Here is a 17797-nt window from a genome sequence, read left to right on the forward strand (position 1 = left end):
CTATGTAAAGGCATTCCTTGACCATTTTTTGCGGCAGTGTTATCGTAAACACTGGAATTCGTTCCTTCACATATACGTATTTCATTTGTTAATGTAAATTCATGTTAGTAATTTCGCATTCGTTGTACTGTAATTTACTTTATCGTGTTGTGTGTGAACTTAATTACTTACGTTATTAGCCATGGGTCCCAAGAATGTTGCTGAAGTTCACAGAAAGAAGAGGATGCTTTCTATGGAGAACGAAGATGGAGATAATCAAGAAGTGTTAATGTTTTCTGCCATTTGTTAATGTGTTTCGTTAAGTGTAGTGTTAATGTTTTCTGCCATTTTTTAATGTATTCCATAAAGTTAAGTGTTCATGTTTTCTGCCATTTGTCCTCCTCCTCTATCGCCACTTTCGGAGATCGCCTCACTTGAAAGGTAAGGTTAGGTTCCACATTTTACTACATATCTACGTACAGTATTTCTTGTACCATGTACGCTAATATACTTTGTTTACAGGTACATAAAGTACATGTAGTTTATGTTAGGTATTGAATGGTCCAAATTGTTGTATTTCATTGTTTATTGGTCAATGTAGCTTTATAATAAAATTTACTGTGGTGTTTTTGTAGGGCTTGGAACGAATTAGGCAATTCACATGTAAAATATAGTTCAACATACAAAAAAATCAGGTTACGAAGGCCGCTTCGGAATGGATTAATTTCATATCCTGAGGCACTACTGTATCTCAATGCTTTGACAGTACTACAAACTATCATTTACAAAGGGGACTAGCACAACAGGTACACAAGTTATATGGTAATCCCCTGATTATCCATATTCACATTACCCGGAACTAGACATTATCTAACATATAACATAAATTTCATAAAAATTGGTAAACCCACACTCTGATGGTTGGCAATGCTGCACGTCCTAAGGAAATGTTGGTAACACTGCTTACACTCATAAAAAGACTGGGAGAGGGACAGTAAGGCTATATAGAGGAACTCACTCAGAGAAAGGGCTGTTTTGGAAGGAAGGTGGAGCATGGAAGCAGTTTGCCTGGCTGTGAAAGGGTGGGAATGCAGTCTGGGTTGGGTAGAGAGGGGTAGATAGGCATCTGACTTCACTTTATCCACATTTCATTATAAAGGATATGTACAGTACTGTACTGTAACTTATGATAAAATACATTAAGCACAAAGCAAAAGAAAAAAAATATATATATGGTGCTTGCCCACCTTACGCTAGTAAATGTAAGACATAACCATATCAGCCAATAAAAAGCAAAAACCGAAGTGATGTTTCAATAACAATCATGAAAGCTAACTCTTTCTCTCTAACTTTTTTGTTGTGTGTGTTCATGTATGTTTCGTAGCACAGTATCATGCATTGCCTTTTTTTCTGCTTTGCTTGCTTTACTGTACAGTACAGTACTCTTTCATTACAAGTTAGTTGACTCTAAGTGTGATTCTCACACGTATCATAACAGTAAAACAGAGAATATTTCATTACTACAGTGCACCTCCCCTTTTAAACAGGAATAGGTTCCAGAACCTGGTGTGGAAATCCAAAAATCCCCTAAAAAATGCTTATAACTGCCAAATACCGCATACCCCTTGAACTAAAATGCTTATAACTGTAAATTTTAACATTTCACTGCTTAATTTGATACAAGTGGTCCCAGGTTATTGGCTGCTTCGCTCTATGGCGGTTTTCGAAATTATTCATTAAAAAATAAGGTCTCTTATGGCGCCACGTTCGTTTATCGGCACTGTAAGCGCCATAAGCCACCCATCCACTATATAATATATATATATATATATATATATATATATAGATATATAGTATATATATATATATATATATATATAAACCTATAATATATATATCTATAATATATATATATCATATATATAAAATCTATATATATATATCTATATATATGATATCTATATATATATAGCTATATATATATCTATATATATCTTTTATATATAGATATATCTATATATCTATATATATAATCTATATATATATCTATAAATATATATATATATATATATATATATATATATATATATATATATATATTATATATATATATATAGATATATACATACAGGTAGTCCCCGGCTTAAGACGGGTTCAGCTTACGATGTTCCAAGTTTACAACGCTTTTCAATTATATTTATCAGACATTATTTCCAGGTTTACGACGCATGTTCCAGGGTTAGGACACCTACAACGCTCATCTGGCAGAAGAACTATGACTACAATAATGCAAAATAATCAATATTTGAAGGTTTTTTGATGAAAAATGCAATAAGAATGCAGTTTACATAGTTTTTAAGGCACCCAAAGCATTAAAAGTAAGGTTTTCTTAGGATTTTTTATGATGTTCTGGCTTACGACGATTTTCTGCTTACAACGCGTCTCAAGAACGGAACTCCCATCGTAACCCGGGGACTGCCTGTAATGTATATTATATATCCTTTAATGAAAAAAAAGCAAAATATCAATGACCCCATTTACATATACTGTGCTTGGACTTGATATAAAAACCACAGCTTCTCTCCTTCTCTCTCTCAAACAGAATAAATAGTATTCCTTTACTAAAAAGACAACAGCAAAATATCATGGTCACATTATTTCACTTACGGAATCCATTTATACTTTGGTTAGGCTTGAATGTAAAAACCACAGTTCACTTTCTCTCATATATTTTAATGAAAAAATATAGCAATTAGTATATTTTAATGAAAAATACAGTAATTAATGAATACACAGTGTTGTGATTTATAAAAAAGCAAATTAGTGATAATTTTACAGATACTACTGCCCAAAGAAAAATCTGCAATTTCCCCGTGGAAAAGTAACAATGTGTTCCATGAAAATCCGAGACAAAGTGGACTGCGGAAATGTGAAATGTGTAAAACTTGAGGGCCACTGTACATAACGATATTTCTTCTCTAATTTTGTAAAAATATTTAAAATGCAAATTTGTAGATGATGGCAACACACTGTGCTATTTATAACTTGTCTCGATGCCATCACCCAAAGCGAAGGAATGTGTTCGTAAGTGTTTGCCCTATGCACATTCTAAGGGATATCAAATGCATTTATCCTTTGGGTTGAAAATAGAGTAAAAATCTGGATTTTTACCTTCATCCAGAAGGGCCTGGGCTCTTTTATTGGTGATAATTGAAGGATTTGTATGGTATTTGTAACCAAAAAGGGGTTTACAAGAAAAGGGGGGGGGTGATTTTCGATTGAATGATCACAGCTGGGGAGCTCTTCTACTGGGTGCAAGTCTGGTTGAGCAACAGAGGTGCTGACTGGCTGATACAAGGGGGTTTAATCATCAGGCTTGCTGCTTGAGGAGAAGGACATTTTTTACATTAACTCTGGGGCATACCCAATTGTTCTCCCAATGGTGGTCAGAAGAACTCTGAGTAGCATTAAGTGTGGGTTTTCACTGAAGAATGACAAGGACTCTCATGTAATGGAGGCAACGGTGGTCCATGTCGCTGTCAAGGATTGTTTCTCATAATATGCTGGTGCTGGAGAGTGCAGCTATGTTCCTTTATGCAGTGTTGTATGCTCTGAGAGATCTATTCATCACATTCAACTTCCATTTTAACTCTATTCATTACCAACTTCATATGGAATAAATTTACTAAACTCAGGACATGTTTTAGCTGTCATATGAACACTGGCCAAATTATATCAAGCACTAATATTACAGAGAAAATTCATCCAATGCTGCTATTCCATTCAAAAGAACTTGTCTAAAAAAAGTGTCTATCTTTTATTACTAATACTGTGGCACTTTACTGGACATTGTCCACAGTTCTGAATATAACTGCAAGAGAACACTGCAGTAAAAAATAAAATGTCCAAAAAAAAAGGAATAATTTTCTATTTTGTTTATAAACTAGAAGAAAAAAAAAGAACAAGCTGCTACTAAAATTAACTAATTTACACTACCCTGTACACTGATAACAAACATAAGGTTTACAGGAGTTGCATCTCGGCCTGCCTCAGTTCTTCCTTCTCCTTTTACTAATTGCCAGAATCCGTTATACATTCTACAGATTGCTCCAGTTGTGGGCTGCTTAGGCAAGAGACTGTGCCAGGAAAAGGCTGACTTAGTTAAAAAAAAAAAATAGAGAATTTGTCATTTAGATTTTTACACCCTCTAAAATTAAGCCACAAAATATATTATGCTTCATAACATACCATAAAATATATATATAAAAAAATATGTACTGTAATGATGAACGATAATAACAGAAAATTATGCATCAAATATGCAAATGTTGGAGCATTGGTCTGTGATTTTCATCAGTGTTGTCAATTGTAATAAATTTTTCTTACTTTCTCTGTCACACTCTTATGAATAGTGGTAATATGACAGCTTTTTGTCATTCTTTTTACTGCCTTCTTAACAGTGAGAACACCAACGTGCTAATCAATTTCAAGCTATCCACTGTGGCATATAAAAACCCTATTTTTTCCCCAATAGGTGGCTCCAAATAAATCACCAGGGTCTTATATGCAAAGCTGAATCTGGTATGCTAATGTTTACCTAGATCCATAGACTACCACCATTTGTACCAAGCCCGATTCAATAATACCTGTACTGAAATATTACTGGTAGTTACTATAATCTCATCATTCTTATTACTAATATTAATGAAAGCAGTCTTCTCTATTTTTCTTATTACATACATATATTATTCTCCTCAAAAAGTAAATATATTCTGCTTTCTTTTTTTTTAGTCTGACATTGAAACTTTCACACAGGTGGTCATCTACAGAGAGAATTAATGAAATACAGAGGTGGACAAATATTTATAGCATGGAGAGCTGGTTAACTTAGCAAAAGTAGGGAAAGTTAAATTGTCACTGGTCCCGCTCAAACTTTCACTAAAACCAGCCCTACCACTGCAAATACCCACCTAACTTTGTATTTCACTCCTCTTTAGATGACTGCTTGTGTGATCAAAATGTAAGAGTAAAAATAAACAACAAAACCAAACTGTCTTTCCATTTCATATTGAAATTTATTATTCCTGTTGAGAAGAAGAAGAGATAAGAATGACAGAAAAGAATGTCTAACATGAATGCCACTGTAATGGCAATTGTTTTAAACAACAATACCTTAAAAGAAGGACTCCTTCCGAATTACTATTATTATCATTACAATAAAATCCCTTGGGACCAAAAGGTTGCCAGTTTTAAGAGATGTACACTAAAATGACATACCTGTGTATCCTAAATGGTCATTTTGTCATTCCTTGCCTATAAACATCACAAATTCTTCACAGTTTTAGTAAATAATTCTAAACATCTTAAACTGAACATTATCATCTGCTCACCTAACCCTGACACTAGCATGTAGTAGTTACCCTGACAATAGCATGTAGAAGTTGGTATTGTTTCTTACATGCAATGACCGAGAGAGAGGGGGGTGGGGAATAGCATGTCATTCCCCTTAACACAATGCACATATCTATGTATACTTGTATACACAGATTGAATATATAGTACATGATAACACTACATTACCTTATTAAGTACAATACTATAAAGCACTAAACAAATTTCATTAAAAATATACAGTACCAACGAGAGGGGTGAACCTCAAGATGCTCATAGTTTACCTCAGCATATTCATACTTCAAAGTCTGCACACTCAGGCTAGCCTGTAGGTTAGTTAGGCTTGCATATCAACTTTGCATAGCAAAAACATAACCACATATATACCTTTATTTATTCAAAATTTATGGAAAACTTTACTCTAATGTGCAGTTTAAATAATTTCTTATATTTAAAGTGTTATTCTGTTTTAGTTTCCATCTTGCTTGCAAATTTAAGTAGTCATAAATTCACATTCACTGTTACAGAGATAGTGGGGAATGTTACAAAATGTTTTCTGCTATACCAAAGGTACTTTTGTTTTCTCTTAGTAAATCATATTAGAAGTGTCACCAAAACTATTTTCCCCAGTGCCCTGGCTGCATGTTGTTCCCAGTTTTTTTCTGTCAAATTGTAGCTATATTTCTATACTAACATTAAATGCTTAGAGGTAAACATAAAAGAATGTTTTTTTCTTAACCCTTAAACGCCGAAGCGGTAAAAAAAAAAATGTCTCCCGTGTGCCGGAGGTGTTTCAGAGCGAGTGCGGAAGCGGAAAAAATCAAAAAATCACAGCGCTTAGTTTTCAAGATTAAGAGTTCATTTTTGGCTCCTTTTTTTTGTCATTGCCTGAAGTTTAGTATGCAACCATCAGAAATGAAAACAATTATCATTATCATATATAAATAATGCAATATATGATAGCACAAAAACAAAATTTCATATATAATTGTATTCAAATCGCGCTGTGCGCAAAACGGTTAAAGGTAACAAGTTACTTTTTTTTCGTTGTAATGTACACTAAATTGCGATCATTTTGGTATATAACACATTGTAAAACGATAAAAGCAACACAGAGAAAATATTATCACAATATAATGCACGAATTCGTTAACGCTGCGGACCAGCAAGCTATATTTTTTTCAAAATTCACCATAAATCTAAATATTGTCCTAGAGACTTCCAATTTCTTTCAGAATGAAGACAAATGATTGAATATTACTATACTATAAGAATATTAGCTTAAAAATGCAGTTTTCGACCATATCTGACGAGTTAAAGTTGACCGAATGTCGAATTTTTTTGAAATATATTTTTTTATATGCAATTATTTCGGAATAAGAAAAGCTACAACTTTCAAATAGTTTTCGTTTTAATCTACATGAAATTGCGCACATTTTCATATATAAAACTCTATGAAATGCCCTAATATGAAACGGAGCAAATATTCCGAGAATGGGACATACACATTTCGGAGATTTGTGGCGGAGAATCCGCGCGCGGAGGAAGGAAGTTTTTTTAATTCACCATAAATTTAAATATTGTGCTAGAGACTTCGAATTTGTTTCAAGATGAAGATAAATGACTGAATATTACTAGACTGTAAGAGTTTTAGCTTACAATTGCGTTTTTCGACCATTTCGGTAGAGTCAAAGTTGACCGAACATGGTTTTTTTTTCTATTTATCGTGATTTATATGCAAATATTTCAAAATTGAGAAAAGCTACAACCTTCAATTATTTTTTGTTGTATTCTACATGAAATTGCGCACTTTTCATATATAAAACTTTATGTAATGGCTAATTTAAAATGGTGCAAACATTACCACAATCGCACGTATGATTTTTTCGGAAGAGTTACAGCGCGGACGTAAAGAAAATGTTATTTTTTTCATAAATTCACCATAAATCGAAATATTGTGCTAGAGACTTCCAATTTGTTGCAAAATGAAGGTAAATGCTTCAATATTACTAGAATATAAGCGTTTTAGCTTACAATTGCGTTTTTTCGACCATTTCGGTAGAGTCAAAGTTGACCGAAGGTTGAAAATTTGTCACTTATCATTTTTTATATGAAAATATTTCAAAATTGATAAAAGCTACAACCATGGGTTGTTTTTAGTTGTATTGTGCATGAAATTGCGCACATTTTCATATATAAAACTTTATGTAACGGCTAATTTAAAATGGTGCAAACATTACCACAATCGCATGTATGATTTTTTTCGGAAGAGTTACCGCGCGGACGTAAGGAAAAAGTTTTTCATAAATTCACCATAAATCGAAATATTGTGCTAGAGACTTCCAATTAGTTGCAAAATTAAGGTAAATGATTGAATATTACTAAAATATAAGAGTTTTAGCTTACAATTGCGTTTTTCGACCATTTAGGTAGAGTCAAAGTTGACCGAAGGTTGAAATTTTGGCACTTATCGTTATTTATATGAAAATATCTCAAAACTGATAAAAGCTACAATCATGAGTATTTTTTTGTTGTGTTCTACATAAAAATGCACACATTTTCATATATAATACTCCATGTAACGGCTAATTTAAAATGGTAAAAAAATTATGTCAAAGTGACGAAATAATTTCCGAGATGTGTCACAGATACTTTTTAGTGCAGCAAGAAAGAAATTCGCGCTTGCGCGCCTGCGTAACGATTGTAAACAAAACAACACCTTGATCCGTGAACTCCCAGCATCCCCCAAGGCGCGTGATTCAAAAGTTTTAGGCTGGTAGGCCTATAAGTATTTTTCCTCGAATTTTTAAAAAAACTTTTGTATGTCGACGTAAAATACGTCCAGTCGGCACCCAGAGACAAAAAATGTCGACGTAAAATACGTCCAGTCGGTGTTTAAGGGTTAATATGCCCTTCTAAAAATGGAGGGGGGATCTTATATGCTATTAAATGTGTTCCTTATCATGTCACATTTTCTTAGAATAGGGACAAAGATATCTTCCTGACAATCGTTCATACAGAAATTATCTTCCTCTTATTTCATCACACTGATTTTATATTTACAATGGTATAACATTAACACAGTACCCATAGTTAAAACTTTAACTTTAATACAGTGCTTTGACATTTATACTGACAGTACAGTAAAAGTTTGTATTGAATTATTTGTTGTTTTAAGTTTGGTTTTTTACAATAATTTTTCCTTAACTCAGATGCTTTAATACTTTAAATTATACTTTGTTTCTATAAAAACAGAAAAATTTACCTAAATCTTCACAAATCATAATCTTTGAAGTTTTATAATTAATAAATTCTTTCGTAATGAAACGTAATGCATATGATACCATCAACAATACTAAAATAATGACAAAATAATTACCTCTTTCAAATGCCAATCTCAAAGTTTCAATCTGGTCTTGTGACCCTGGAACCCTATAAATCCCTTCAGTTGTAAGTCCCCGTGCTTCAACTTCTGCCACACAGTCCAGCACTACCTTAGGAACATTATCTGTAGACCCAGCTATACTTAAACTAGTTGTAAGGTCAGCTCCAAAAATACCTGAAAAATACAGTTCAAAGATAATGCTATGCAAAAATTGGTATTAGTGATATTCAAAACTTCAAGGATTTATAAACATCTGAAGATCCAAATATGACCACTCTCATAATACAGGTACACTATATTGTACTCACTTTGTAAATCTTTAAGATCTGGGCAACAATCATTAGGGACCTTGTAACTGCATTGCTTGTGTGCTTTAAAACTACAATCCTGGCATTTAACACCTTGTGAAACGAAGCCCCATAGGAAATGGCCACAGAATCCACACCTGTATTATGCACATAAAAATATCATCCTATGCTGTACAACCAGCATAATTTAAAAGTATTTATTTCATAAATTACAACTATAGTACAAAAATGTGCCTTTTAACACAAAACTGTATCTTACAAATTGCAAATTTTTAAGGCTTTCTTAGCTTATCTCATACTTATAGGAGTCAAGGGGTATCTCAGTAATAAAAGAAAAACAAGGGAAAATAGACAATTATATGACTGTTAACTAATGATTAAAATATGACAAATTTTTAATCAATTTGTATTTTTCATAGCTATCAAACCTTCGGTCTTAACAATAGGATAATCATCTAGTGCCACATGGAAACCAGTTGAAAACAATCAGAGATTGTAATGCAAGGAATCTGTGGCATCTGGCAACTCATGTGTATACGAAGTGGAGGCTGGTTACTGTCCACGTCTGAGCCCCGTGAGCATTAGTCTTTCTTCAACTGCCTTGAGTGTAGATGCTCACTTTTGCGTTCCTCCTTCCCAGGCCAGTTTCTTTGTTAAGCCCATGATTTCTTTGTAATTTTGAGTGTGTGTGCCTGCTGTGTGTTTTTATGAATCCAGCCAAGAAATCTTGGACCCATCAACACATGTGCCTGGGAGCCCAAAGTTTTCCCTGTTCGAGTTTTTTGGCTTCTTCTTTGACTTGCAGTATGTGCCTTTCTTGGGAGGGATTTACGCCTTCCCAAGGAAAATGCTGCTTCCCCTTCTTCCAGAACTTTTCCTTCTACTATGTCATTTGTTGATGCCCTGTCTCCTCCGTTTTCTTTCATCGATTTGTCTTTGGAATTATCGGCAGTTGCGCAGGGTGATTTGGGGTATAATGTTGCCTCCTCTCTCGTAGATATGCCACTTTGCTCTTTTGTTTCAGATTCGGATTTGCACAAGATGGCGGCTTCAAAATAAATTTAACACTCAAAGGCTTACCAAATTTATGGTCTTCTAAAATCCAAGCCACTCCATTCCTGATCCCAAAAACCAATTAAATTGCTAGCGATTAGAATCGTGGGTGTGGCTCACATATCTTGGGGTTCCCTGTAGTCAAAGGCTACACTTTTTGTTTATACCTGGCAGAAATTTTGGCTGCTTATTTTGATAGAATTATTAGATTGGTGAAATTTCAGGAGGAATCTTTCCACTACTGGAAGAGCGGGGATTCACTGTCTTTTTGCAAACGAGGAGTACACTGTATGTATGTTTTCTGATTGCTACAGAGGAGAATACTGCTTTCATAAAGCCTGAGCAATAGTGAGTAACAAGTGATGTACTAGTTACAAGCAACATGCTAGTTGGGTTGCGTACGAGTCAGTTTTGCTAACATGATGTCTGTAGTGTTCATACTTTTATACACCTTCTGTGTCTTTATGAGTGTATGTTCTACATCGTATTATAAATGTCTCCACTTCATCTTATAAATATTAACCTATTTCACCTTTTGTTAAGAAGCTACTTATGATGAGCACTTTTTATACGCCAATAATTTATTCCTATGTACATTTCATATACAGGTGGCCCGCGGTTAACGGCGCAATCGCTTAGCGGCGAATTGGTTTTACGGCTGTCGTCAAAAATATTCATTAAAAAAATAAGGTATTTTAAGGTATTTTTACGGCACAATTTTTGGTTAACTGCGCTGCTAGCGCCGTTATGTCTAATGAATAGATACATTTGTAGAAATACCGTTCAGACCATAAAGGTTATGCAAATGATGTTAAAAAATTTTATTGAGAGTTATTACATAGGCATTAGGGTAAAATATACGCCTCTGACGCTGTTCTATGCCGAAAATATCGAGTTAAATAAGTGCAAATTTAGCTATGGATGTGTCGACTTATAAATGTTCATGCTTTTATGTTTAAAATGTGTATGAAAATGATTTACGTATAGGGTATTTTTATTTCTGCACAGAAATGATACAAAGGCAGCTTTTGAAACTGTCCTTCACGTTATCGAAGAGGATGTTTTTTCATGTTCATTCTTGTGAGCCGCCACCTGCCGCTCTTCCGAAAATATTAGAGTTAAAAAATGTGCAAATTTAGCGATTAATGTGTTGATCTTATAAATGTTCATGTATTATTTTCAAAATGTATATGAAAATGTATTATGTATAGGGTATTTTTATTTCTGCACAGAAATATAATACAAAGGCAGCTTTTGAAACTGCCCTTCACGTTATCAAATAGGATGTTTTTTCATGTTCGTTCTTGTGAGCTGCCGACTGCCGCTCTTCCAAAAATATAGAGTTGAAAAAAGTGCAAATTTAGCAATCGATGTGTCGATTTTATAAATGTTCATGGTTTTATGATTAAAATGTGTATGAAAATATATTACGTATAGGGTATTTTTATTTTAGTACATACATATGATACAAATTAAGGCAGCTTTTGTAACTGTCCTCCACGTCATCAGAGGATGTTTTTTCATGTTCGTTCTTGTCCGCCGCTGTTCCAAAAAATGCATTTACAAAGACTGCACATGGTTACATTTTATTAATTTGGGAGCTAATTATAACTCATTTTGTTAATGAAACTTCAGCTTTTTGTTATAATGAAACTCCAGCTTTTTGTTATAAGTTTTCATGCATTTATGTTTAAAATGTGTATGAAAAATGAATTACAAGGTATTTTTTTATTTTTGTACATAAATATGATACAGTGGCAGTATGAATGTCCATTTGAAGTCTTTGTAACAGCCCTTCACATGATGAAGAAAATAGGTTGTTCAGTCGCGTCTGAATAATAAAATTTTAATCTATATCATTCAATCACGTTTTTATAACGAATTATATTTACAATTGTTGCATGAATTGATTTTAAAAGACAAAACTCTCGTATACATTCAATTTTGCAACACTGCAATTTGTTTTTCCATGGGATAGAAGTAAAAAATATAACTGTGCAACTTGGTTGATTTTTTGCTTTGCTACTCAAGCAAAAAATTGAGGTACTGTATGTATTCTCATATTATTGTATTATAAAATACTATGATAAATCTAAGCCAGTATATTCCGCAGAGCAGCCAATATTTTCGTTTGGAAATCAGCTGATGGCAAATACGAGTTTGTTTCGCCATATTTAACGAAATTCTGAGCAGATTTTCTTGCTTCTAGTTAGCAAACACGAATATCTAGATACTACTTGACTTATATGAGACAAAGTTATTTTTCCTTATATGACGTGTTTTTAGGTGGAAATATGACTTGAATATGTCTCGTTGTGATTGTGAACTAATTTTTTTTTTCGTTTACAGATTAGTATGTTGGTGGCATGTTTATTGAGTAATAAAATTATGTGATTCCGTTCAGAAATTTCCTTTATACCATCGTAACACGAAATTACATTATTTATCTTATATCGGCAGGAAACCAACAGTAAAATGTGTTCTTTCATGTACAGTAGTTTTGATTAAAATTATTTTATCTCAATTTTATCTACGGTTGTGTTTGATGGCATTGTACGGTTACTGGAGTTTTATCCTTGTTGCCGATGCACAATAATGGTCATTAGCAGCTTGAACAGTTTTCTCAGCTTCAGCTATAACTAGGTTTGAATTTAACAGTATATTTCCCAATTGATCTTTGATCTATAGCAAATAAAGTTATTACATTAAGATATCTCAGTCCTATTCTACATAACGTCATTTCTGGGCTCAGCTCGTGTCGCTGCGCGAAATATCCTTTAATCTATTATTTCTAGGGTAAATGTACTAACACATACCAGAGAATAAATAAATAAAGAAAAAGAAAAAGGTCAGTACAACTGACTCGCTCACCCTCCAAGAGGGTGTCGGTATGAAACACGGTATGGGCGAGTGAGACCACTACCACGAGCCGCTTGCCAATAGAAATCTCCCACTACAAAATCAAAAAAACCCCACAAGAGGGAGCCGACCCACAGAGTGGGCAGCAACTACTACTACTCCATCCCATGCTGCCGACTGCTGCGCCTCTGGTGGCCATCCTTTTCAGTTAGCGCACACTGTATACACGTGCCCTTTTTTGCTCTGTGTTTTTGTGCCCTTGTTTTTGGATTACTCATCATGGAACGTGCAGCCATCGCAGCAGCTAAGTTAAGTACTCAATGTTTATTGCTAATTGGTTTTTTCCGTCCTTGAGTCAGTATTTGCCGTTTTTTAGGTATAAATACGAACTCTAGGTCGGAAGCATGGCAGCATGGTTCTGCCTCGTGGCGGGTTCGTTCTTGGTCTTCCATACCCAGAACCTTCCCTTACTTTAGTACGCTCTATTTTTAGTCATCCTATTTGTTTTAGGGTACAGTCTACGCGGTTTATGTCATGCATGCATGTCTTTTTACCTTACGTAGGCTTCTTCTATCCAGACCCTAGCCACGGCTCTTAGTATCGGCCCCGGCTAGCTTTGAGTGGTAGACTTTCTTTCGGGTTAGTCGTACACTCCTGGATTTTTTTCTCCTACTATTTTGTTTTCTTTCTTTCAATGTTTTATTTAATTTATTATGTTTTTTGTTAGTGTAGGCGTCTGGCTTCATCTAGCCTAGGTTATGGCCCATAGGGCCCATGCGCTACCGCTCTTCAGTTCGGTTGCTTCCTTATAGCTTCTCTCTGATCAGCCGTTGTGTATTCTAGGCCTTATCGTTTCATTGTTTTGTTGTTACCCCCCGCCCCGTGGTCACTACGTGATCACGGAGCAGCCAGACACCTCCGTCCAGTCATCTTCCCTCCTCCGCTCTTCCATAGGGCCGGGGGGAGGGTGGTCTGCCCACGCTCGCTCCGCATACCCGAGCCTGCCTCCCTCTCCCCCCAGGCGGAGGGAGTAGAGGAGGGACGGGACAGACCCAGACTGGACTCGACCTCTCCAGCTTCTCGGTCCGCCGGATGGCTAGGGGGGGGGGGGGGACTGGGGCCTTTCCCACCCCTCCGTCGCTTCTCCATCGCTCCGTTGCTAGCGCGAGGTCTGTGTGCCCTCTCGCCCTTTCCCACACTTAATGGGGCTCCTTTTCTACCGGAGCTCCGGCCAATCCAAAGTGAAAGGTGCTAGTTCACCCGCAGGGTGGACTGAGGCATACAGTTGGTCTCTACTAACCCCTCCGTCGCGCTGAGGTCGCGACACGCTCCGCCACGCACTGGACTTAGTCCGGTACGTTCGATTTTTATAGGTTTAAGAATTAGTATGTTAAACTAAGTAAAGTTTATCTTAAGCTACCTTAAACCATCCCCCCTCCCTTGTCTGCCTCACCGGATCTCTCCGGGGTTTATAGCCTATTCAGGCGGTAAGGGAGGGGTTTATGCCCAAATTTTTTCCGATCTCCGGCATGCAGCGGAGTTCTTCTGTCCTTTAGCCTGTAAGTGATAGCCTTTAAGATGCTCATGTGTCTTTTCACTTACAGACCACCAAAACTGTGAGCATCCGGGATGCACCGCCACGCTTCAAGACCCCTGTGGACATGAAGTTTGCCGGTCCCATGCTCCATGCGCGACTCCGCACGGGACCTCCAAGTCTGGTATCACGAGACATGCACCATCTGTTATGATCTGGTGAGCCAGCTCTTAGACGGGGTAAGTATTTCCACTCCGTTAGCCAGTCCCTACTTCGTTATAGTTCTTAAGTTTTAAAAAATTCTAATCTTTCTTAAACTTAAGATAAAAATACAGGGGATTTCGCATCCCCTATAATTTTAAGTTAAGCTTTTAATTTAGTTTTAGTTTTAAGTTTATCTTAAAAACTAATAAATACCCTCTCTTCCAGGCTCGGCTGTGAAGGACACCGCACTGGCAACCCTGCGGGCCTGGGTCGGCGGTTTTGGGAAGAACGCCGCCAAGGGTATGCCCTACATTCTCGAGAAGAGGTTGGCGGTCATGATCTTCCCGGAGGCAAGTCAACGGGCTACGTCGACCCAGCAGAGGCGGCCCGACTATTGTGTTCATCCAACAACAGCTCGCTGCCTCGTTGACGGATCCAGGCCAGGACATCTCCTCGGAGTCGCGACGTTAGATCTAAACATTGAACCCATGGTAAGGTGTAGACGACCTGTTGGTCGAGGTGAGTACGTTGGACGCCCAAGGGATGCCCTTGGGTGCCACTGGATCTTCTACCCCTGCAAACTCTCCATCCTTCCAAGGCTTTACAGGTACAGAACTTTATACTTCTCCTGATGCTTCCGTTAGACCTAAGGTCAAAGGACAAGCAGTATAAAAACCTTGACTAAGACGTCGTCGTCGTCTAAAAAAGACGGCGTCGGCGTCATCATCATCTCGTAAGTCTCCGGCTAAAAACCCCGGAGCAGAGAGGTCTAAAGCTTCCGGGTCCGGCTCCAAATCCTCTAGGAGTAGATCCTCCAGGGAGAGATCACACACTCCAGCGGAGTCAACCGTTCCACTACCTTTGGTTCCGGTTCAGAGCCACCCGTCCACCTCCGGAGCAGCTCCGGCTTTGGAATCCCAACGCTGGCCTGTTGCAACAAGTGGGCGATCTGGTGGGTCTCTAAAAACCAAGTATGGAACAGATGTTCTCCCGGTTGTCGACAGGATCAACTCCCAGGACAACATTATCGCCGGACTGAGCCAAGCTCCGCTAGCTTCTCCCCCACCCTTCAGCACAGGGGGAGCGCAATTGCCTCCGTATGACTCTTCTACCTCCGTTCAGTATGAACAATCCTTGGAGAGTACAGTGGGGCCTCGTTTATCCACGGGGGATAGGGCCCAGAACCCCCCCGTGATAAGTAAATACCCGTGTTATCCTGATACCCCCCCTCAAAAATTGCTTAAAACTGCCTACTTTAATAGTTAACCACCCAAGACCACTATTTCCAATGTTTATAACTGCCTACTTTAGTTCAAACACCAATTAGTTTTCAACTATACCTAAAACTAAATTCAAGACAGTTTTAAAGTTATTGTACAAAATTAGTTTTAAAGTTATTGTACAAAAATTAGCCTTAAAAAATAAATGTAGTATATGTACTACTGTACATATGTAGCCTACTAGCCTAAGGGATTACAGCTAGAAGCCTACATACGCATGGTGGGGGGCCTCTTTTTTTTTTTTTTTACAAAGGAAAGAGAGGATGAGTGGTAAGAGAACTATCAAAATATGTAAATCATATGGGTACTCACCAACAATCTATGTTGATAAAAGATGGCGACGATTTTGCAGTGCAATCCAGTAATATATAACGATAATGCTACCAACAGTAATGCAGCGAAACATCTCTTCCTTCGTCACAACACGTTAATACTAGTATATTCCACGTAAAAACCTTCATCTGACCTTTAGGCGTCATTTCCATAAGAGTAAAAGAATCAGGGCTTTTGGATGCCACATAATTAACTCGTTTATATGGGTACAATTTAAGAACGCGCCGCACACCACATTTCATAACAACAACAAACAAACGTTTGTAGGCCAGTGTTGCCAACTGGGAATGGCAATTTCTTGCTAGATTTTGTTCCATAAAAGGCTAAAAAAAATCACATACCGTTATATACTCGAATAACGTGCAATCTCCCATATCGTGCAACCCCCTAATTTTCACCAATAAACAGTGGTTTTGTGTTTTGTCATGTATCTCATGTATCATGCAAGTTCATAAGGTTGGTGGTTTAGCCTGCTAATGGCCGAGTCATTCATGATGTGCTGATGCTAGTCAATTTACGGTAATTTTCTTATTAATCTCGAGAATTGAATAGAAAATCTCAAGATTAAAAAAAATCCCAAGATAATAAAATAATTGTAAAAATAACACACGCCTTGGAGTCCTTAATCATCTCTCTCTCTCTCTCTCTCTCTCTCTCTCTCTCCTCTCATCTCTCTCTCTCCCTCCCCTCTCTCTCTCTCTCTCTCTCTCTCAGGAATAAATACGTACGTACTGTAATTTGCAGTAAATGTGTAGACATTGTGTGCGTGTTTAAAAAATGTGCAGTACACACACATTCCGATGTTTCGGTTTTTTTGGAATTTTTCAGATTTCGGAAATGTGAGGTCAGATGCATAATCAAACACCACTACTGCAGCAAAAACATTTTTTCCCTTTATGTTTTTCATTATTGTTATTTATTAATTACAGTTTATTTAAATAAATATTAATATAATACTGTTAAATGAATGTGAGATAATTAAGATCACCTATAATAAAATAGTGGGACAATTAATACCATATGTTAACTAATAGGTATTATTTTCAAAACAAACATTCCGTAAAACACAAAAAATATATGTACATAACAATCAAAATATAATAATGTTTTGCAGTTCAACTTGTGAATTTTAACAATAAGTATGACTATATAATATATTTTACCATATCGATCTTGAAGTTTGAAGAGTCCGTAAAATTCTGTGGATGGTCCGGGAAAAGGATTTGTACTTTGTGATTACGTATCGCTACAACACCATGTGGTATTTTCATACCACTATATTGATGACGCATCGCTACGACACACTGGTGTTTTTCATACCACTATACGTTAAAGTTAAAAACATGACATAGAATCGACTTTGCGACTTCGTTCACTTTGATATTTTTAACGATACAATAACTATCATTTGTACTACTAAAACCATCTTCCACATAAGTAATTTTTCGTAGATATGTGTTGTTGCAAAGCT

The 17797-nt window shown here is 36.5% G+C and overlaps 1 protein-coding gene across 1 annotated transcript in view; it reads right to left on the reverse strand.

Moving 5' to 3' along the window:
- The window catches only part of LOC135204043 (N-chimaerin-like), a gene marked incomplete in the record, with an annotated part of 72946 nt that overhangs the window by 16209 nt on the left and 38940 nt on the right, over positions 1–17797 (reverse strand). Inside the window, 2 exon segments of the mRNA XM_064233993.1 lie at positions 8750–8929; positions 9064–9200. Coding sequence (XP_064090063.1) covers positions 8750–8929; positions 9064–9200 — 317 coding nt within the window.

This window comes from Macrobrachium nipponense, chromosome 44 (assembly GCF_015104395.2).
Source record: "Macrobrachium nipponense isolate FS-2020 chromosome 44, ASM1510439v2, whole genome shotgun sequence".
NCBI lineage: Eukaryota > Metazoa > Arthropoda > Malacostraca > Decapoda > Palaemonidae > Macrobrachium > Macrobrachium nipponense.